A 24,352-nucleotide genomic window follows, 5' to 3' on the forward strand; every position below is an offset into this window, starting at 1 on the left:
ACATAATACAATTGGTCCTGTCTGCCCTGGATACATTTAACGGAAATGAGAATTACATTTTTCCAGTTTTGTTTTACTGTCCTAATAATGTCAACTTTTACCTGTGTTTAAGCACACATTTAAACAGTAAAGTTTTATATATTTTTAAATTAAAGGTATATTTTCATTTTTATATTAAACTGGGAACCTTGCAAAAATATTCATTTCACCATTTAATTTATTTTCCAACCAATAAACCTAGTTTTGAAGTTTTAACAATGGTGTGTAAGCAGCCATCTCAATTCATCATGAATGATCTTTTGCTTTCAGAAGGAGCCAGCACAGCATAATGCAAGGGCTTTCAGGCGCCTGTTATGTCCTGCTCAGGTTCGAATTCTTCTATCTACCACTGGTAGCAATTTTAGCAATGTAGATGTTTTCAGAATTCATTTTGATCTATACATTGCTTCAGAAATCTTCTCCAGTTCCAGGGCTGCTTTAATAAAGGGTCATCTGAGCATAGCCCACTGCGCCACAATGTCTTTAATTTTTTTCCCTCCCTCCCTGCTCCCTTTACCACCACTGCCCTTCCTCACTCCACGTTGACTTTTTTTTTTTACTGTTTTGAGAAAATCAAGACAGCCATGCATTCCACTGTGCAATGCAAGGACATCACAAGACATTTATGCAAGCCAGGCAGGCAGATAGAGAAGGCACCAAGCAGCCTGGGACTGGAGTGCAAGGAAAGAAAAAAATAATAAGTACTGGTTGTGCTGCAAGTGTACTACTTTCAATCTACCCACTGATCTTACTGGCATGTCTGTAATTATATAATGTAATTATAGCCTGGCTATTCTTCAGTAAATAGTATTTCAGATTCACACATCTTTATGTGCATCCATTACTGGTACCTATTCAAGGCAGCAGCCATGGACTGAAGGGATAGACCCTTCAGGTTTTTACCTCAAAAGTGTAAAGGTGGCCATACTGTGAGGTCGCCAAGTGAGCGGATCTTCTCCCGATATCGCCCACCCATGTATTCTAATTCAATCGTTTGGCCCAATTTCAGGCCAGATATCGGTTGGGCATTCCCCACGTTGCTGCCCCCACACGGGCCAATAAGCTGTCGAATCGGTCCAAGGGACAGATTGCAAAATTACAAATTGAGGGAGAAAAGCCTTCTCTTTTATTCCCTGTTTACCTTCCCTTTATTCTAATTTGTTAGCTAGATTTGGGAAGGCTTAGCCTTTCCTAGCCCTAATTAAAATCTGCCCATTGTTATTTTAATGCAATAAATTTTGCAGGGTTTTCCTTGTATGCAGTTTAATTAGTTACAATTAGTAGTGTGCCGATCTCCCTTTTATACAATTTGCTTGAGGGCCAACGGTGTGCTGGCAGGTTTTTTTTTTGTTGTGGTCACTTTAGTGAATCTTACTTTGGATGAAAAGGACTTAGTTTGTGAAAGTCTTGTGTTGCTCCCTTAGAAACCTTCAGATTTGGTGCTGGGATAGTTTGCCAACACTCCAACTCTTACTAAAAACTTGAGAAATTTTAAATAAAAACTTTAACTAGTAACATTTCCATTATGCCATAAAAAAAAAACTACAGGGAGCACAGTTTACCACTGACGTGTCTTCAGTGATATTTGAACCACAATCAAACTGTAATACAATATCTGAATACATCTCAGAAAAACTTCAGTGATAAAACACAATTACTGTTTTTTTTTTTTTTTTTGAATATGTATTAATCAAAATAAGTAGCAACTGTAATGTTATGTTTCTTTTTAGAATTGCTGAAACAAACAGTTCCTGAAGGCAGGACTACCCACAAACTTCACAAATCTTTTAGGATATTTTAAATGTAATCCACCCCAGGCAACTGCCCTAACACTAACTTCTAATTAAATACAGCAATTCACAATATTGCCCAGCATCTGCCAATTGTTTCTTTATTGCTCACAATAATTTGAATTTTTACAATTGGTATCAGACCTTGCACAAAACCATTGTCAGACATTTTATATAAAACCTATAAAAGATATTTTAAGTTTCTTTCTAATACTTTTAAAGGTATTTGGCTGTTTGACCTTTAGGAGATGGTGCAGCCAAAATTATTATATAAAATAACATTATGTTATGAATAAAATAGGAAGCTTATTCACTGCTTTAAAGCAGACACTTGCACGAAGGACTTTTGCCATTACCATCACTTGCTTTTAAATTAAAGGGAAAAAAGTTTTCCATTTCCTGCAGAAATCAGCTAGATTTAACCTGTACTTCGGATGTAATAAAAATCACTATCTACAGCAGCAGAAGTCTAAACAGTTTATCTAAAAAGGACAGTTGTATGATCAGAGTAAATATTTGTAAAGACAAAAACAAACTGTAGGAATTCAATAAATTATCTTCCGCATTTCACTGTAGCAAAAACAGTCATCAGGGTCACAAACCATCCAGCAATATCTGAAAATTGTCTTAAAGAAACTATAAACATGGTGCATTGTAAGCCATTGCATTGAAATCCATTTTCCTGTTAAAAAGTGAGGTCCTGTGAATTTTTCCCCTCTTGGAAAAGTCCAAATGACCTCTAATACCAGAGGAAATGGGACAAAACGATGAAGATGAGGGTGGGTTAAAAAAAAAAAAAAAAAAAAAAAAAAAAAAAGGAAGACAGATGAAAGGTTTCCCCCACAAGTAGATTTATCTGCTGTAATTAACAGTCATAACAAATGCAATATCTTCAAGAGCATGACTGAGAATTTGATGCGCCAGTCCGAAGATTTAAGTGTGACAGTGAGTTCATGTGTGTGTTTGAAGGCTTTAGAGGAGTGTTGCATGTAAAGGCCTGAGGAAAGCGATGATGATATCGATCTAATCGCAGGTATTTCACAGTCACCAGTTTTCCTAGATAGAGAAAGGAGAATTACTGTAGTTTGTAACAAAAAGTGCAATGCCTAGTTAAAGGGGGAAGTAGATTTTCTTACCATCAAACCATGAGCCGTGCAGTGCTTTAAATGCCTTTCCTGCAAATTCCGGCGATAAACATTTCACATATACACAACCCTGAAAAAAAAGAACATAAATAACTACATGCACTGAAGGCCCAGTAGGTGGGATTAAAAATGGAGAAATTAATGAAAAATTTTACCTCACGGGAATTCTTATCAACAGCAATGTGAACAATCCCCTCATTATCACTACATTTCTCTAATATTGCTTCTTGAATTGCCAAGTCCCAATGATCTCCAATTTCCCTAAAGAAAGAAAGAAAAAAAAAAAGCCCATTTCTGACTTGGTAAAAACAGAACCCACAAACCAGTCTAAACACACTGACAGTACATATCTTAAAAAGCCACAACTTTGCAAAAAGCCCTGCATTGTTAAAGGGGACTTTCTATGTGTACTGAAAAAAATGTAATTCTTAGCAACTTTACAATTCACATTAAAACTACAAAAAAATGTAAATGTTATACAATACTTGAAATTTTGTAAACCCTTTTAAACTTTCAACATGTTTACATATATATGATGTAAACCATGTTTTCCCTGCAAGTCCTATTACCCAAAGCCCAATTATGTATTAAACATAATGCTGGTTCATTTAATTTTTGAGGAAAATGTTAACCTTCGCTTTTAGTAACTGCAACTAAATGTTGACCATTCCTGCACATTAACAATTTTCAATAATGCTTACCAAGTCCTATGTTTACCTTATTGGATTACTGCATTAATATTTATAAAAAAAAGTAAATAGAACTATATGTCCTTTAATTATGAAGAAAGGTTTTGGAGGTGTCTATTAAAAAAAAGCATTGTACTGCATGTTACTTTTGAGGTACTTAAAAACAAAAATGCAGGTACAGCAACCTTAGGTTTATACATATGGCTTTGGGAAGCTTTGCTTTTACCAAGATGTCTTAAGGGCAACGAAACTCAAGGCAAGTTAGAGAGATTTGTTGCATGGGCGATAAATACATTGAACACAGGGCAAAATGCTCAATAAGGCAGACACAATGCAAGGTAGGAGGCTGATTTCAACAGAGGGGCTGATCCTTAGCAAGTTTTTTTCCCACGGGCCGAGAATCAGCCCTGTGTGGCATCAGCCTGGCAATTAAGTAGCCATACATATTATGTTTGTCATTAAGACTGCTGTCTTGGGAGGTAAGATCATTTGGAAGAAATATCAGTCATGCAGGCTTATGCAAGTAAAACAGCAGCAGGATTTTTGGTCATCATCATCTGGAAAAATCAGACTGTTACCACACGATTGCCCATAAACTATATACACTATTACCCCCAAAATCGTTACCTTATCAATACTTACATAACTGGATCAAACATATTACGTATTTTTAAACAGGGCGTCAGGCTATTTGGAGGAGAATTTCTTCTATCCAAATGAAAAGCTGCAAAAAAAGGCTGGTGTTTAAATAATGTGCATTTTATTTCCACTATTTACAAGTAAATGGAGTTCAGAGATTAATTTTCATGGATGATCAATATACCTGCCAAGAAACAAAATTCACTGTTGTGGCTGTGTATCAGAGTACACTACCACAATGAAAGTTAAACCAATTTTTATGCACCAACAAGGTTAGAGGAACAGTAATGCCAAAAAATGAAAATGTTTTAAAGTAATTACAATATAATGTACTGCTGCCCTGCACTGGTAACACTGATGTGTTTGCTCCAGAAATTCTACTATAGTATATATAAATACGCTGCGGTGTAGCCATGGGGGCAGCCATTCAAGTTGGAAAAAAAGGTTCAGGCTACATAGCAGATAACTGATGAAACACCAATTGTCTGTTGTCTGCTATGTAACCTGTGCCCTTTCTCACTTTGAATGGCTGCCCCAGTGGCTACACAGCAAGGTATTTATATAAACTATAGAAGAGTTTCTGAAACAAACACAGAACTTTTACCAGTGCAGGACAACAGTATATTATAAATACTTGATACATTTTCATTTCTTGGTTTGACTGTTCCTTTAAAATCTAGATTAGTCACTTATGTGAACAGAGAATCAAAAATAGGTTTAAAAAAAAACCAAAAAAAAAAAAACCCACAAGGGTCACTAGCCTTGAGTGGAAAAACACCCATATTCACATTAAACGTGTATTGTTCCACTTCAAGGACAATGAAATGAAAGAAATTTGTCAGCTGGCATGCAATACACTTTTTCTTCTATATCTGCATTAAAAGACAAAAAAAAAAAAATCAGATTCACTGGGTGCAGAGCAAGTTGTTTGGAAACACCCAAAAAATATTGCTACTAGTAGAAGGCGGCAAACACCATCTATTAAAAAAAAAAAAATTTGCACTTGCCTGGGGGGTAAAATACAATTTATAGCTTTGGGGACCAGCTATTAGACTCCAGGTGGTCAGACTATATAATCTATTAGGCACTGCTGATTTGGAACCATAATGTTCAACCAAAATTAATGGATCAATGCTATTTGGCTATCTATTCTGTTTATTTGGTAAATAAAAAGACTCTTGTATGGCTGCTCTAAGGCCCATAACATTCATAATTTTTTCAGACATTTTGTCGAGTGTTCATGTGTTCACTTTGATATAGCTGTACACTATATTTCAACGGTCTCTAATTTCTGTTTTAAAGTTTATTTGTAATTGGAAGAATAGTAAATTAAGTTATATTTACGATTTTTTTTTTTTTTTTTTTTTTATACAAAAAGCCCACATAGCTTGGCAATAATGGCAATAGTCATTAAAACGTAGCACTAAGGAAACCCATTTTAACACCCTGGAAGACTGCATCCACGGTGCAGGTATAAAATAAAGCTAGAGTATATATTTCTGACCAGCTTTTATTTATGCTGTGCTAATCTTCACGTGCCACAATATTTCAAGCAGCCCATAAAAGTTTAATCACACAAAGATACACTCCTGTACAAATATTCTATAATCAGTTATGCATCAGTATTAAATTATAAATACCTTGTCCTTGCCAGACTTTAGAAGGCATGACTGAGATTTTATCACATGTTGAAGAAGGCTGAATCCATTTCCACACCTGGAAGTCCGCTCCACCTATTTTCTGAGTCTCTGTGCGTACTCTAGATTCATTGGCATCCAGAAATTCAACTGCCCGGTCCCAAACTTTCTTCATTTTCTTCCTTTAAAGAAAAAAACAAAAACTAAACACCTCTAGGACAGGAAAGGCCTGCAATGCAGGATTAGCTGTAGCTGCCATACTACATGGACTGTTCTTTTAAGCTTCTAGATCCAATGGACTGATTGATCATACACTGAAATCTCACCATGGGGGTGGGTGGCATTTAAAGTGTTCTATTGCATGAGATGATCCATATATCAACCTTAAATCCAGATAATGAGACAGGGGGCTGCTGCAACATTGAGGGAACAAAAAGATGCAGTAATACTTAGAGAGGAACCATTACTATTATTAAAGAGATACTGACACCAGAAAAGAAACCTTTTTTACATTTATCATAACACTGTCTTTGCATGAGCTTTATAGTTTTGCCATAAAAGTATTTGCCAGATGCTTTTACATTCCCTATCTGACCGCCCTTGATCCTCTATGAGGGGGCTGCCATATTGGTGCAGCAGGAGTCGGTTAGCATTAGAAGCTGTAACTGACAGGCTGAGAAGGGACAGTCAGGTTGGGAAAACAGTCAGGTTTAAGAACTTCAAGTGGCAATTGCTAATAAAAGCAAACCTATCAACAAAAACTGATCAACATGACCTATAGGTAACTTTTTATATAGATTCATAATTTAAAAAGTAGTTTTTTCGTGTCAGTATCACTTAAAAGCACTACACCAAAGTAGATATATTATAAGTGTTTCAAAAATTCAGTCAAAATTAGGGTTTCTTGCATACTGGTGAGCAGAAATACTGGTATTAATGTTCTAAAACGGCTAATACCTAAAAACCACCATTTGCCACAAATTGCATAAATGCTCAAAGGACCACAATGATTAAGTTTCCATTAATAGAATACTGTGAGCAGACCCGGATTTGTGGAGAGGCCACAAAGGCGTGGGCCTAGGGCGGCATGCCGCCCCGCCGCAACTAAATTTTTTAATTTTGTCCCCACTGCTCCAGGGCGCCTGGAACACACATCCGGCGCTGACTGTGAGTGCCAATATGGTAGAGATCGCCTATCATTACAAAAGGTTTTTGTTCAGGCTTAAGGAATTTTTATAACAGTGTGCCATCTTGACCATCCTTTAAGTCTGTGACAGATTCCTATAAAGTAACAGTTCAGTGTAAAAATCAAACTAGTTAAAATGGATAGACGGCACAAAATAAAAAGTTATATGTTATACTGTTAGCTTGGCAAAAATGTAATCTATAAAAAGGCTGAAGTGGACAGCTGTCTAACATAATAACCAGAACACTACTTCCGGCTTTCTGCTCTCTAACCTCTTAGTCAGTGACATGGGGGGGGGGGCCACATGGGACATAACTGTTCAGTTAGGTTGTGAGCACACAGGTCAGATTTGAATGCAAACTAACTGAACAGTTATTTCCCATATGGCCCCCCTCAAGTCACTGATTGGCTACTGACACGTAACAGTTTAGAGAGCTGTAAAGGAGGAATTAGAGACATCCATTCATTGCAGCCTTTATAGATATATTTTTGCCTAACGATATTTAAAACGGTTTTTATTTTGTGCAGTCTATCTATTTTACCCAGTTTGATCTTTACACTGAACTGATCCTTAAGGGCTCTGGCACACGGGGAGATTAGTTGCCCGCGACAAAACTCCCTGTTCGCGGGTGACTAATCTCCCCGAGTTGCCATCACCTGCCATCCCACCGGCGACTTACACGGGGAGATTAGTCGCCTGTGACAAATCTCCCTGTTCGCGGGCGACTAATCTCCCTGAGTTGCCATCACCTGCCATCCCACCGGCGAAAGTGTAAGTCGCCGATGGGATGGCACACACGGCGGCGCGATTTCGACAAATCGCCGAAAAAGCCTTGCAAGGCAACTTCGGCGATTTGTCGAAATCGCGCCGCCGTGTGTGCCCGCGAACAGGGAGATTTGTCACGTGCGACTAATCTCCCCGTGTGTCAGAGCCCTAAAGACTATCAGCTAGTAAAAAACAGATCTAATTAGAGCACTTCCCCTGTGGCTTGAGATAAAAATGTAATCTTTATTTAGGACATTAAAAGAAACCACCCTTACAATAAAAAAAAAAAAAAAAATTGCCCTAGCAGTTTGAAAACTTCTTTAAAGTGCCAAGGTTTTCATGGTTGTAGGCATGTTGTTAGGGGCAAATTAGCAATTCCAGTTGGGGAGAGGGATGGATACTTGAAAATGATGTATCCATTAGGAGTGCTATTGTCTATTCTGCTACATCAATTTTACCCAAATTACACGTAGGCCATCAGACAGGTGTCTAGGCCTGAATACTGATAAGATTTACGCATGTGCAGTTTACTAAAATGTTTAGATTTTAGTAAACTATTTAAAGTCTTTGCAAGCCTATGAGGGGGGATACCTTGGAAGTGTAACTAAGATTGGCATGGCACTGCTGCAGAAATCCTATATGCTGGTGCATTTTACCCACAAAGAGGTTCGCTGACCCAGGGTAAAACAAAATAGTAATTTAAGCCACTTAATTCACTAAAGGGTGCCAAACTTATCAGCATCCCACAATAAATGAAAAGGAGAACTAAATTAGAACACATTTAAAATTTACAAACCTGTCTTGAGGCAATATTAAAGAATCTCGCACATGAGGGATTGGTGTATATGGCTCCAAATCTTTATTTTCCTGGCAAGCCTCATTGTGACTTTTTAAAACATCTATAAATGAAATTGAAGGAAATTAACAGAGTCCACAAAAAAAAAAAAAAGTAGCAACAGGCAAAATAATTTACAAAAACATACCTATAATTTTTACAACCATGTCATACATCTGCTTAGTCTCTTCCTCCTCTTTTGCCCACCGATATTTCATGTATCGCAGTACACCAAAGAGCACACCAACTCCTAAAAATGTTAATCAGGCCAATATTGTAAAAATAAAAACACAAATCAAAAGATAACGTCTTACAGCTTTTAGAATATCAAAAACAGTAAACCTACTGCAAGACCTATGAACTATTGGGTATATCTTGACATTACAACATGCCCATTGTTTTATATCAACACAGAAAAGCACTATGCATTAAGGGTCAGGTCTACACAAAAAACGTATTGTCTTTGATAGGACCTGCACTGGTAGGGGCTTAAAAGAAAATAAAACCCTTTATTTTGATTTACATCTAACACATAAAAAAGGAAATAATAAAAAACAAACTTAAAAAAGACTCACCAATAAGAAAGATTGATGATCTGTGTGCTACAGTAATAACTGCACGTCTGATTCGGCACATAAAGGACATCCGGGGCAGCGTTGATTCCAGGTATTTCACACTGGTTATGTTTAATATGGAACCAGGATCAGAAGAGCACCTATTTGCATATAACAAAAATTTGTCAACACATACTCTAAAGATTTCTTTTCACTCCACAGCATAAAAATACCACTTACTAACACTTACTTGATGCCAACATCTCTCGTGGCAGAGTGTTGTAAAATCCACGCCACAGTGTTATTAAATTCATCTTCATATTCCTTGCCTAATGTCTGTAAGCATAACAAGAAATATCAAGGTCACGAGATCAAAGATGTGCTACAGAAAGACTCCCTACATACCACCCATGTTAGTGAATAGTTAACCTGAGGGAGCTGGTCTTTTTCTGTGAAGATGTGGACAGTCTGCAGCTATCCTGGGCTGGTGCGGTTTTCTCCTAACAGGAGCACCAGCACAGGGTAAAAGGAAAGCAATTACAATCACTGGGGGTACCTAACATTTGGAGCCCCCAGTGATTTTTACCTTTCCTTCTCCTTTAAAACGTGTACCAGAAGACCACTTACTGCGCATACTTTACATTCTTAGGAAAGCGGAGGGCCTCACATAGAAAATTACAGGCCAGATAAGCCAGAGCTCTTGTGCAGGCCTGATTGCTTAGCATAGGATGCAGTGAGGTCATAGACTCAAAGTTGGGCAGTGCCACATTTTCTAATAGAATTTACACCAGGGATATCAAAACTACCAATAGGACAAGAAAAGGTAGTAATGAGACAATAGTATTGCATAAATGATTTGACATATGCAGTACCACTTTAAGAGAATTATGCACACATAGTACTGCAAATTTAATGCCTATAACATTCTACAAAAATATTTATATCATTAAGATAATGAAAATTCTACGTCAAAGTGCAAGAGATACAAACATGATTTAAGGGGACCTGTTGCTGTATAATGAAAGTCCTTTGCAAATTAAAAAAAATAATTTGGGTTTTATGTTTATTAAAAAAATCCATATCTGTTCTAAATGTATTTAAAAATCTGAGCTGTCAATCATATATCGCCTGCCCCACCTCTATGCCTAGGCATAGACGCAGGGGAAAACAATTACTTTCACTTTCCATTTAGCACTTCCTAGATGATATTGTACTTCTCACTGCCTTTAATTGCATATCCTGTACATGGGCATCAGGTGTCACATTGCGAAGCATAAACAAAGCTTGTATTAATGATGCAAAGCTTATATTAATAGCAGTGTTTACAAAATGGCTGCAAGGTGCAATTAAAAGATATACCAGATAAAGGCTCCAAAGTAAACTGGACAGCAAGGATATCCAATTTAAAAATCGATTTTATTCATCCATTAAAAGCATATCCTTGCTGTCCGGTTTTCTTTGGAGCATTCATCTGGTATATCGTTTATCTCCCCTAAGCTACAGGTTCGGGGCTCTGAACACCTGGACCAACTCTGGAACATGGTGAGCGCTTTTTGATTTAAACTTATCACTTATTTTGCTGTGGTTTCGATTTTTTTCAGCGACAGACCTGGGGTTTGTACACCTGGGTCTCCTCCTCTACTTGGTACGAACCATAATAACTAAACCCAGCAGTGAGAGTGAACTTTGTCTATTATATGAAGTTCCATTTGATTATTTGATTTAATGGTTTCTTTATTTGTACAGTTTTCATCAAGGTGCAACTAAAAGACTGAGAAAGGGAGAAAAGAACTTAATTTATATAGTGTATGTAAAGTTTATTTTGCTCCATTAACATGATAAAAATGGATTTGGAATTATGGATTAGGTGATAGATCCCCTTTAAAATAAATTTGTCTGAAGCACAAATACACCTACCTTTAAATACTGGCTTGCCTCCTGGACAGATACATTACGGCGATCAGTATCACCACATATGTAATCACCTGTAAGAATACATACAATTACATAGTTCATGTGGGATTACAACAAAAAAAGTTAAATTTTTTACTAACATTTATATTTTTGATATCAACTGATATTAACGCCTTGATTTCACAGTGCAAGACAATAGCCCAGCGAAGCTCATGTGTCAGTGCTGAGAAATATGCATGTCCATTGAGTGCAGCCTTTTATGTCTATATGAAACCTGCAAGCTGGTTTAATCCAAAGGAACGCAAACAAACCCTTCTGAAGCTTCCCCAATTTGCCTCACAGGAGGGAAAAAAAATTGCTTCCTGATGCCAAAATGGCAATTGGAGCAGTCCCCAGATCAACTTTGTACAAAAAGCTATTTCCTCATTTTCTAAAAATCCATTAAACCTCTTCTTAAAGCTATCTGCCAGTACAACTGAGTCAGAGAGAATTCCACAACTTCACGGCTATCGCTGTAAAAATCCCTTTACAAAATATTACAACGGAACCTCTCCCGGTAGGACCTACTGGTAAATGAAGCATTGGAAAGTTTATTGTATTACTCCCCTTATATATTTATACAAGTTATACCCCTCTTAACCCCTCTTTTCCTGTGTAAACAAACTCATCTAGACCAGTCTTTCCTCATAACAAGACTTTTCATACCCTTTAACAGCTTTGTTGCCCTTTTTTGGACCCTCTATAAGTCAATAATATCCTGTTTGAGCAGCGGAGACCAAAACTGCACACCATATTCAAGATGGGGCCTTACCAACACGGATTTGCCAAGTGCAGTCCCATTAGGGGTATAAGTGGCTTGCATATTTTTACATCCTAGGTGCATAAAGTTACATTTATCAACATTAAAACTTATCTGCCACTTAGCCACCCATATTGCCAGTTTGCCAAGATCTACATCCTGAATCTGCAAACACTGATACATACAATAACCACCCCTAATTCATTAACAAGTTAAAACAAAAGTGACCTGAATATAGAACCCTGTAGGATGCCACTATGTACCCTGCTCAGAGTAGAATGTAATGTAATATTGACAACCACCCTCTGTACATGATCCTGTAACCAGTTCGCTATCTAGGTACAGTATGACTAAGGCCGACAGACCTTTGTGGGGCACTGTACCAACTGTATCACTTTGGCAAAATCCAAACCTGTCCTTCATAAAGCTATGATGATTACTACTCATAATGCTATTCTCCAGTACATAATTTTGAATGTGATGAAAACCTAGTTAAACAAATGAAACAAAAATTATGTTTGGTCAAGTATTTATTGAAAAAAAGATGATCCAACAACATATGGGGGCAAAAGTGATTTGTGAGCTCAGTATTTGGTGTGACCCCCCCCCCCCCCCCTGTGCAGCAATAACAAACTTTTGCAGTAACTGTTAATCAGACCTGCACATCAACTTGGAGGAATTATAGCCCATTCCTCCAGAGAACAGCTATAGAACTTGTGTGTTGGTAAGATCCCTTATATGAATGGCTCACAACACTGGATTAAGGTCCTGATTTCTGGTTTACAAGATTTGTTATAGTGTTTATATTAAACACTGTCTCTTCGCCAACCACCACTTCACTTGCCCTCTACCAGTGGTTGCTCGATAAACTGCATATTCTCCCTCATATTTGCAGCCCCCTTCAGTGCTGCAAGTTGCCTCCTTAGAATCTGCAATTCATATTCCAAGAGGAGAATCCACCTGCATTTCTGACAAGTGAATATTCCCTGGAACTGCTGCACCAGTATCACACATACATGCAACAAGGTGCACATTAAGTGACATTGGAAAACCTTCTAGAACTAATCCTTACATTGGTTACTTACTGCTGCCTTCAGAGTGCAATTCCTTGTATAAGCACCTTTATAAATTCAAACGCCTTTTGGTTTCTAATGCCAATCGAAAGAACAGAAGGTCTGGTTACCTGATTAACTTCTCACCCTTATTTAGTAAGCAGAAGGAAAGAGGAAAAACACTATTCATAAAAAAAAAAAAAAAAAAAAAAAAAAAAAAAAAAACATGTAGCCATCTGTTCAGTTTCTCCTACGGTTTTCACTACCCTGTTTGGATCCAAAGACTTGAGATTTTTTTTGTGGAAAAAAGATGTTTTTGATAAAGAGCTTTGATCACCTAAAAGGTAACCAAAAAAAACCTCTAACCTTGTAGGCAATTATGATTATGTAGTGTGAGTTTCACATTTGGCTAAAAATGAATACTACCTGCATAAATCTCCCCTTTATTGAAGCTCCCTATAGATCCTCTTCATCCATGTTACAAATTAGGGGTGGGTGTGTACTAACAGTCCCTACTAACACAGTAGAAGGGGGGAGAGCCAATCACAGCCCTGCAGTCACACAAGCAAGACAGGATTTCAGTTCTCCATCAGGTCAGCATTACTGCCGATTGGTTCTTATTCTATAATGCAGTGTGCCAAGTGCCGCTGCCCCCCTGCACAGCTTGGGAAAGGAGGCAGCAGGAACAGAATGGGTGGGTGGGACTAGTGGGGTATTGACAAATTTTCTATAAACCAGCCCAAAATACTACTTTTTAAAAATACCATTCCTTTTATATTTAAATGAGTACAATTAATTGGCACAATATTGTTTTTCACTCAATATGTCCCCTAACTAAGCCTGCAGTGATCCCCAACCAGTGGCCCATAAGCAACATGTTGCTCGCCAACCCTTTGGATGTTGGTCCAAGTGGCCTCAAAGCAAGCTTATTTTTGAATTTCTGGTTTGAATGTGGCTCACGTACATTAAAGGTTGGGGATCCCTGAACTAACGTCTGCTAACCAAGGTTCAGTCACAGCGACATGCAAGCAGCGAAACAGCAGAAAGGCAAGGTCACACTGGGCGAACTCTCAGGCTGCGCTCATCCGGACACCTGGATGCAGGCACACAGCCATTATCTGCCAACAAACAGCAAGTTGCACGTTTGTTGGTGGATATCAGCTGCATGTTTCTGCACCTGGGCAGATTCAATGCTTCTGGGTGCAGGCACAACTGAATTTTTAAGCATGCAGCTAGATTGTCAGCCTGCGCTTATCCGCACTGCAATAATCCTAGCCTGACACCCTAAAGAGGGAAGCAACTATTCTTGTGCATCAGGCCTATAGGTAATTTGTTTTGATTATGGTGATTTTGTAGGTCATGCGGGACATAATGTGGTTGTTACGTGGCCACAAAAACAATTTGGGTGTAACATAGCTACAAATGTAGTCAGCATTGAGGAATAACAACTTTTGCTTTACATTTATTATTATTATTATTAACATTCATTTATAAAGCGCCAACATATTCCGCAGCGCTGTACAATAAGTGGGTTTCATACATTGGACATACAGGGTAACATATAAAGCAATCAATAACCGATACAAGAGGTGAAGAGGGCCCTGCCCAAAAGAGCTTACAATCTACAAGGAGAAAGGGTTGAGACACAAGGTGTGGGAATGGGCATGACCAGAGTTGTGAGAGGTGTGGCACAGGGTATTGCTAAACTAGATTAGGATAAGCTTCTCTAAATAAATGTGTTTTAGAGACCTCTTGAAGGCAGAGAGATTGGTAGAAAGTCTGATAGTTTGTAGGAGCGAATTCCAGAGAAAGGGGGCAGCCCTTGCAAAGTCTTGAATGCGAGTGTGTGAGGAGGGAATGAGAGAGGAGTTTAGGAGCAGGTCAGTAGAGGAGCGTAACAAGCGGGTTGGATGGTACCTAGAGATGAGTTCAGAGATGTAGGGTGGGGCAGAGTTATGAACTGCTTTAAATGTGAGAGTCATTAGTTTGAATTTTATCCTGGATGGTAGGGGAAGCCAGTGCAGGGATTGTCAGAGTGGCACGGCAGAGGAGAAGCGGTTGGAGAGGTGTATGAGCCTGGCAGCAGTATTCATTATGGACTGGAGAGGGGACAGTCTTTGGAGGGGACGGCCAATTAATAGGGAGTTACAGTAGTCCAGGCGAGATATTATAAGAGAGTGAATAAGAATTTTGGCAGCATCTTGGGTGATAAATGATCGTATTTTGGAGATATTTCTTAGGTGAAAGTGACATGATTTGATAAGTGATTGGATAAGAGGAGTGAAGGACAGGGCAGAATCAAGGATAACCCCAAGGCACCAGGCCTGGGCAGATGGGGTGATGGTAGAATTGTTAACCGTTATAGATACCTCGGGAACAATGTGGGCGTTGGATGGGGGAAAGAGAACCAGTTCAGTCTTAGGGAGGTTTAATTTAACGTTGGGACATCCAAGTTGAGGTAGTGGACAGGCAGTAGGAGACGTGAGTTAGAAGCTCTGGGTTGAGATCAGGAGAGGAAAGATAGATCTGAGTATCGTCAGCATAGAGGTGGTACTGAAAGCCAAAAGAATTGATTCGTTTGCCAAGTGAGGAGGTATAGAGAGAAAATAGTAAGGGGCCCAGGACAGAGCCTTGGGGAACCCCGACAGAAAGAAGCAAGGGAGAAGAAGATTCCCCATTGTAAGAGACACTGAAGGATCGATCTGAGAGATAAGATGAGAAACCAGGATAAGGCAGTGTCATGAAGGCCAAGAGAGCGGAGAGTCTGAAGGAGAAGAGGGTGATCCACAGTGTCAAAAGCAGCAGAGAGATCGAGAAGTATTAGTAGCGAGTAGTGTTTACAAATACTAATGTATGTTACCTGCTGTTTTTGATAGTTTCTCGTGCAGTTTCTGTAACGTATTCATCAGGACTATCGTACTCTGCTGAAAAAGAATAGAGAATTTTAATTTTATATATTGCTACAAAAAATAAAAAAATTGCTTATGTAATGGTTAACGGGGTCCTGCCACCCTTACAAAATAATTCTAAAATCTTTTCTGTTGTGCATTCGAGCAAAACAAATGTTACTCACACTATACTGGGGGGGGGGGGGGGTGAGTCCTTAGCATTCTTGAGGGAGGGGGGAGCAGGAGAGGGGAGAGAGCTGCATGTCTCTGGCACAGGAATTACAGACACAACAAATCTTTTGACAGAACTCAGTGCAGCGTTTCTGTGAGTGCTTATGGCTGTATTTACATCGACCTTTCTGATAAAGCTTACTTAGTTTTTTAGACAGAATGCAATTTCAAGTATAATGCAGACTGGATAAGCTGCTAGATCTGAACTTTGACATCACTGTCTCTGGATCTTGAATACAGTTCTGAGCAACAATCTGGTCTGAATATCTTGGCCGGCATAGCAAGACTTTTGGCATAAAGACCTGCAGCACTGAGGTGCAGAGTTTGATGACAGTCTGAAAATTATTCTCAAGGATTTTGGGTATCTGTGTGAATTTCAGTAGGGTACTCTTGTGTCTTCCCACACTCAAAACATAACAATCTCCCTTAGTAAAAGGTAAACCTACCAGTGCTAAATAATAATAAAGAATCTGGTCTACTGATGACCTTCATTGACACATGTGAGAAGTCACTGCAGTGCCTAGCTACTTCACAGTTGTTCAATGGCCCAACAGCTTGTGTCATCAAGTTGGGGCCAATGCTAAAGACCATAAGCAAAACAGACGGTTACATACTCATAAGATTTGGCCACTCAACACTGCCTGAACAGGCTGGTAGACAAGCTTTCATTCTAAATACAGGATAACTAGCAAATAATTTAAACCATAATACATCAAATAATCTGATTCTGCATCAGAATCTACAAGTCAGCCCAGCTACTTAGACAGACGAAACTCATTTTCTGTTGATGATTTGTGAAGACCCCTTAGCTTTAAAGTGGCTACCCAGTGTACACACAGCATGTGCAAGATGCCAAGCTTCTGTGCAAAACAATTATAGAGATGATGAACCTCTAGGCTGGTTCTTTAAGTTTAGTATAAAACATGTAGCCATATTCTTTAAGGTTTAGTTCTCATTTAAAGGACATATAAAGCCTACATTTGCCTATAATTTATAGCAGTTGAGCACGTCTCCACTACCTAAAAGGCATTATTTGTACTGCATATATCCCCTCCGTTTGCTAGCACCATCACATTTTCTTAAAGGAAATAGTAGCTTTCTATTAACCTCTGGACAACCAGTGTGGCAAATATTGAAAGATTTCAAAGAGGCTGATCACTGATTAAATTTGTGTGTGTGGGATTTACATGTCCTTTAAGGAAAATAAAGGTGTGCTTCACCTTTCAAATACTTGCCCATACCTTGGGACAATGAGTTCATGTAACAAATTTGCTCAAAAGGCAAACTATGCTAAAACGTAATTCAATAAATATATAGCTATTATTTAGCCTAATGACCATAGATACCCACACAGGAGGGTTAAACGTGGTCCCTTGGCTTTCATCTGAATAGAGCTGCACTATGTGTCAAGTTAGTTTTTTTAATTACAAATAAAATAGTCTGGGGTCACAAATTTATTACATTTGATATTTGCCAAGAGTAGCTTAAGATAGTTCTTGTATATAGAAAGGTAAACATAAAAGTTTTATACTTACATCCACATTAAGGTCCTCAGGACTTCTTACTACGAAATAAAAAAAGAAATTATGTTAGTATTATAGCTCAAACTATTTTACAATATAAAATAAAAAAAATTGCTTATGTAATGGTCAACGGGGTCCTGTCACCCTTACAAAATAATTCTAAAATCTTTTCTGTTGTGCATTAGAGCAAAACAAATGTTACTCACACTATACTAGTTAAACTGTTTGCTTTAGTCTTGAAATAAACAAGCAGACAGGCACCATTTTAGAACAAGATTTGCATCACCCCAAAATCGTGTGTATCTGCCAGAATGGGGGACATGCCACTGGTGCCTGGACTATACAGTTAAAGATGATGAGTAAAGAAGGGGATTGTAATAAGTGAAGTGACATCTAGGAAGTGCAGAATTGAAAGTGATTGCTGTAATTGACCGCTGGGATTTTTAAAATACATTTACGAACAAGCTAAAAGGATTGAGGAGACCGCCTCATACGTATGCAAATAAGTCATAACAGGATTCTGGGAAGAAATTCCTTAAGGCTCTTAGAAAAGTCCCATTTACATGGGCGGTCTCCTCAATCCTTTTAGCTTGTTCGTGAATGCCCACTCCTGGCTCTACCTAAGCTGATCAGAAAACCCTGCACTACACTGATGAGCCCCAAGAAGGGCGAAACCGGTCTGTAGTTGGGAATCTGATGAGCTATTATCCTGGCTTCTGCTTTAAACCCAGTGGGTGAGCTTTAGCCTATAGGATAAACCCATGTAAATGGGACAAAGCCCATGTAAATGGGACTTTTCTAGGAGCCTTAAGGAATTTCTTCCCAGAATCCTGTTATGACTTAAAATACATTTGTAACAGATATGGCTGGTTTAATAAAAGTCCTTTTCATTATTATTATAATACAGTTTTAAGTCTGGGTGACAGGTCCTGTTTAAAGCCCTGAACTTTTTATGAGGTCTGCAATGAAAAAAAGATGTCAAGAATAAAAAATACTTTAGCGCAAGGCAGGACCACAAGCAAGTCAAAGGCCAAATTTTAAGATATCCAATACTTCTATTATTGGCCACATGAAGGTGTCAAAAAAACACAGACCTGTTGATCAGGTTTTGTAGGTTGCTGAATGAACAAAAGTGGGAGGAAGATGTGGCTCCAATTAATAGTTAAGTCCTCTTTTATGGAATTCCTTGAGCTTATGGCACAGCTTGCTTTCTCATTACTGGCTGAAAAAATGAAATTCAGACCCCCTTCTGTCCTGGTTATGTATGCACACTGACAGGGTGGGCAACACATTCCAGAATGAAAAAGGGGATTTCAGTCAGAAACACATACTCTGTTGGCAGAAAAATGCAATATGTGCCATTAGTGTTTAAGATTTATCCACCTGCTCCAGCAGCATCCCTCTGAATGAATTCAGGGTAAGTCAAGGAGTAAAGATAGCCCATTCTCTTTCTCATCCATTTGCACAACATAAGTAAAAGAGTGGGCACACAGAGTAATGCCACTTTCATAAAGGAGAACTTTCCCTGTAAAGGAGTATGGGTGCTGTCAGACCAGATTACCTATCTGCAATGATGGACTACAATGTGATAATTTGGCAGGATGTTCTGCCATACATACAATTATAAGAAAGCAAAATAAGCTTAATTTTTTAGGCATAACTAAAAATGCTCTGCTGGGCCAACAGTGTCTTCCTTAGCTACAATAAGCAGGGTAAGCTCTACAAAACAGGGATTGCCATCTCATTGTCTCTCACCACATGGTACTAAAGCAGCAGATTTAACAAAATGTGAAATTAGAGCTCACCACAGAAAAATTCTCTAACTTTCAGCCATTGATAAATACACTTCTAGACCTCCAACAGAAATTAATAGAATGTGGCTGAATTTTTCTGTGGTGCACTCTAATTTCACATTTTCATAAAACTTCCTCTTTAATCTCTGTATACCTATATTTATCTTTCCTAGTGGAAACTTTTCTACATTATAAAATTGTTCAGTGCTGTGTATCCTTGTAGCACTTTTAAAGTTCTACATACATTATACGTACAATCTCTACATATACTAATATGAGGGCCAACAGTAAAGTGAACTGTCTCGCATAGTAAAAGCAAATCTTGCCTCAAAACATTTGATTTTAATAAATTGGAGAGATGCCAGATGGCTAGGGGCATTTTGCCCACATTATAGCAGCAGACATAAGACCTCCCCCTATGGCATAGCCCTTTAAGAGGATTGGAGCACTTTGATTTCATGAGTTCATTTTACTCATTAACATTTTTGACTAGATAACAGTTGAACTTGATCATAGAGTATGCACTCCCTTCACCTTTTACCACAAAACAGCAGCTGCATGAAAATAAAGTCTGGGATCTCCATAGCAAACAAATGCTTTGTGTGCCTTAAAGTTTTGATTGCACCATTAATTCCTTTCAGCTATTTTCTATCCAAATGGTTAAACAACTTGTCTGCTAAAGTAAGCATTCCCAATCTTAGCCAGAGACTTTGTCTATCTAAATGGAGAGGCTGGTGGAGAAAGGTATTTTGACACCTTGTCCTCTGTAGTCAAAACTCTGCATAGGGCAATAATACAAACAATATTTCTCCCTGATTTGGAGGGTTTAAAAAAAAACAAAAAAAAACTCTCCCCCACTCCTGGACAGTCTTCATAGGAGTGCCTAAATATATGTTAAAAGGCTGACAGCAATTTAATAGATTAGAAGTACATGTCGAGCCAATATACATATTTCAATGTAAACAGCATGATTCTTCCATTAGAACTCCCCCCCCCCCTTGTCTGTAGTCATGGCAGCTGGCGACTAATGTTGTGACTGACATCTGAGGATATCAATGTAGTCATGCTGTGGGCAGCACCTTCCTCTGTCAGTCACAAAAAAAGTACTGCCCATTGCTGGAGAGAAAACAGAGCTTTTATTTACAGCTGTTAAAATTAGATGTTTAGAACAAAATTGAAAACTTATAAGAGCAATTATAACAACTGTTTTATTAGCTTAGCCCATAATACACTTAATAAAATGTAAAGAGGAAGCTAAAAGCTGTAGTTAGGCCACTGATCTATGTATTACAACCACATTCTAACCTGCAACAAGTGGAAAAGAATGCCTGGCAAGCTATCAATGCCAAAAAAGGGGTGGCAGCAGAAGCTCCCTAGAATGCAAACTGGATAATCTGATAGAATTTTAATTAACTACGATGACCTAAATTTTGGAAGAGTTTGCTATATTCTGCAGTTGCCTTGCAGTCAGATGCACTTGTCTGGCAACCTCAACAAAACAAGGGGATACAAGTCTGCCCATAGGCCAACAGTAGATCTGATCGGTGGCTCCCATCACGATGGGACCCCACATATGGCCAAATCTGGCAAAGATCACACTCATAAGACAACCTCACCAGATAAGCAGATCATTACATACATGACCAGTTTTACTTTCACCATTAGGCAATTCTTATTGTGAATAGCACATTGATTGCTGCTGCCATGAGGTGGAAAACAGTAGTAGTCAAAACATCCTTTTATGCACAACATTTAAACATTATTAAACCCAGTAGGATTGTTTTGCCTCCGGTAAGAATTAACCGTATCCTGGTTAGGGTCAAGTAAAAGGTATTGGTTTATTATTACAGAAAAGGGGATTTTTATTTTTTACATTTTTTGATTAAAATTGGTTCAATGGGAGATTATCTTGCCTTAATTCTGAGCTTTCTGGGGAACAGGACCCATACCTGTACACATGTATTCTCTCTACTTTATAACCCAATAAAATCCTATGCCATCCTCAAACACCAGTACAACAGGCATTTGCATAGTTTATAAAAATTAGGTTTAATTGTACTGCAAATATTTGTTTACTATTTAGACTTTTACACTGTGTTTAGGTGACAATTTCCTAATTCACTCATGAAGGGAAAAAAACACTTTGTTAGGGTAATCCAGGATAACCAGGTTTCATTTTCATACATTAAGAATATGTACCTGTCACTGGACTATAAAGCAAATGATTTAGATACATAGCTGCAAACCAAAGGCCCATGAGGTGGGCATACAAGTTGGCAGTAAAGAATACTTACAGTTTTCCTCCCCAGTGAGACTGGTGCCTCTCATCCTCAGGTAGGTAAGCCCTAGCAGCAAGAAAAAAAGGCAGGCAGCTGTCAAGAGGAACATGGAAAGGTAATGGGCGCTGAATCCCCCTGCAGTAGACACCTCCTCCCTCTTGAATTGCTGAAGGAGCGCCTCCTCGGGTTCGGAGACCTTATTGAGTTGCCTCTTGGAGCCTTGGTACTGATAATGCGAGTAGTTATGGTTGGAGGCTGCTGTGTGGTTGGACTGGGGCATCCGCGGGGGAAGGCTGTTTGAGGGAAAATAGACCCTTGGGGGATCCTTGTTGTAGCTGCTTTCCAGGTGATTGTTGCTTTTGCGCTTCAAATTCCCCGCCCCGTCAGAGTCTGCCGCAGTGTGCGACTTCCTGGCGGCTCCTCGATGTCGATGAGACACATCAGCCACCTCCCTCGACCAGCCTGGCCAACTGGGCAAATCATTCCTGTCCATGCAGTGGTCCCTGGCCTGTTTACTCGACCCCCGCCTATTCCGGCGGCTCGGTTGCTCGTCCTTTCCCAACTCCTCATCAGTGTCCGAATAATCCCTGTAGTATGAGTGCCGGCTGCCGTTCATAGTCCGACATTTAGACGCCTCTTCCATTGCTGCTTCTTCCTCCTCCTCCTCATCATCATCATCGTCGTCGTCTTCACTGTCCCCCTGCGGCCTTCGCATTTCCCACCAGCCTGGCACTTTCCGCCTATCAGTGTCCCCGTCTGCAGTTCCCCGCTGCTGCACCGGTTTCCTCTCGGACTGGGGTGTGTTACCTCTTCCCCTCCGGCTCCCATGCGCTCCCAGCCCCGCGTCCGCGTCTGACTCATCGGAGCTGAACCCCAGGATTGGGGACTGTTTCCCCGACTCCCTCGGTAGGCTCTGGCGGCTGTATCTCTTATGCGTCACATCCCCGCCACTCTTCAGAATTCCCTCACTTTCTGAAGGCGCCGCCACTGTGTTGTTGTTCATAACTACCCGCACTTTCCCGTGTCGAAGCCTTTGCTCTTCCCTCAGCTTCTTAAGTTTCTTTAGGTAGACTGGTCGTGTGCTGTCAGTAACAGGGCCGGGCATCATCCCGGAGCGTTTTAACTCAGAAAAGAGCTCCTCATCGGTTAGCTGAGCGGTCGCCATTTTGACCACTCGGTCGGGCTATGTCTGCCCCCTCCTTCTACACGCTTGCCCTGGCCCGGAAGTGACGCAAGCGAACTAGACTGTGAACTAGACCCGCCGTTCCCCTATTGGAGCGCATACACCTGGCGCCTTTGCACAACTATGTAGGGCGGGTGCGCTGGCGAGCCATAAACATGTCTGTGCTGCATAAATATCTGTGCCAGCGCTGTCTTATTCGCTCTTCTAATGAATTGGGCGTTGTAAAACAAATGCTGTAACGACAGTAAATAAGCGAGGGTGTGGGTGTTTAAGTAAGATGTACTGATTTTACCTTTGCAGTACTGGAAGGTTAAGCGCCTTGTTTTATTTTTAGCGTAGATTATATGTGCAAGAGCAACGTATATGAAAAATATGTATGTGGCAGGTTTAGTTTATTCAAAGCAGAATTTAGAAGGGAGGCAAGTGAAAAAACATAGATCTGTAATGGTATCGACATTCTGCAGCACTTTACAGAGATTAGATGTTCACATCAGTCCTTGGACTAGTGGAGCTTACAGTCTAAGATCCCTATCATTCGTACAAACTGATACATTTTATCAGAAGAAAAAAAGGCTGCACTTCTCTGGGGTTGAGGGGTAAGCTCCCCGACTGCGTATAATTGTGTGTGCTGCTCCATTACAAAAACAGTTATGACATTTGTCATTTTGTCTACAGTTTATTAGGGACGGGTAGTGGAACATGGTGATATTTGTTAGCCAAAGTATCCTGTGAGGAAATACGAAGGGCGTCATATGCCTTCCCACCAGTGATTTACTTTATTGCCGGTGAGAAGGCATTTTGGGGAGATTAGTCGCCCACAGTTGCTGCAATATAACTGCGGACAACTAATCTCCCCATGTGCTGCTGCTGCCAGTGGTGTAAATAAGGCCCCCGCAGACCTCTCTATGTGGGGGGCCCTGAATCCCCAAGGGCCCAATGCCACTGGGATCTGAGGACACCTACAAGTGCTTGCTGCTGCTTCCAGGTCACCACTGCGTGCACCCAGAAGTGATGCTGCGTGCCACACTAATATGAATGGCGGGGGCCCCACAAACTCTAGTTATGCCACTGGCCGCTGCACTAATAGGTCTTTTATGTTTTTGTATTTTATGAGGGAACTCTAACCTGTGAATTAGGAATGTTCAGCCAGCTGCCATCTAGCTGATGTTGAAATACAAATTCCAACTGGGGGCTAATGGCCCCAGGGCAAGGATTTCATTGACAGGCCTCTGCCATCCCAATACATTTACCACTAATGATACCAGTTTTTATTAGAAAGATGCCATAGGAACATTTGTTTCAATAAAAAGTAAAAATAGAAAAAGAAAATAAATTAAAGCGCATTGTCATTTTTCTTCCAGCTGAGGGTCTGTTTGTGGGGGAAGCTTCAGTCAAAGATTATAGCAGATG

The 24,352-nt window shown here is 39.6% G+C and overlaps 1 protein-coding gene across 2 annotated transcripts; it reads right to left on the reverse strand.

Annotated features, from left to right (window-relative positions):
- Window positions 1-1,904: 1,904 nt before the first annotated feature.
- Window positions 1,905-23,166, reverse strand: lemd3 (LEM domain containing 3). 2 transcript variants are annotated; one of them, XM_012958363.2, is made up of 13 exons: window positions 21,775-23,166; window positions 17,700-17,728; window positions 15,906-15,969; window positions 11,198-11,265; window positions 9,531-9,616; window positions 9,302-9,441; window positions 8,875-8,976; window positions 8,688-8,790; window positions 5,943-6,121; window positions 4,306-4,387; window positions 3,130-3,235; window positions 2,966-3,044; window positions 1,905-2,885 (listed from the first exon to the last, which is right to left on the reverse strand). In XM_012958363.2, the coding sequence occupies exons 1-13, from the start codon at window positions 22,922-22,924 to the stop codon at window positions 2,722-2,724; spliced, it is 2,352 nt and encodes a 783-aa protein (XP_012813817.2). In that variant the 5' UTR covers window positions 22,925-23,166; the 3' UTR covers window positions 1,905-2,721.
- Window positions 23,167-24,352: the final 1,186 nt, after the last annotated feature.

The sequence above is a fragment of the Xenopus tropicalis genome, chromosome 3, assembly GCF_000004195.4.
Source record: "Xenopus tropicalis strain Nigerian chromosome 3, UCB_Xtro_10.0, whole genome shotgun sequence".
NCBI lineage: Eukaryota > Metazoa > Chordata > Amphibia > Anura > Pipidae > Xenopus > Xenopus tropicalis.

Excerpts from the sequence above, each read along its gene's own strand:
- lemd3 (XM_012958363.2), bottom strand. The coding sequence starts at position 22,924 with ATGGCGACCGCTCAGCTAACCGATGAGGAGCTCTTTTCTGAGTTAAAA. Across the intron at positions 9,617-11,197 it reads AGGCAAGCCAGTATTTAAAG|ACATTAGGCAAGGAATATGA; the intron begins GTAGGTGTATTT and ends TTATGCTTACAG. Across the intron at positions 4,388-5,942 it reads TAAAGTCTGGCAAGGACAAG|CTTTTCATTTGGATAGAAGA; the intron begins GTATTTATAATT and ends CTTTTTTTGCAG.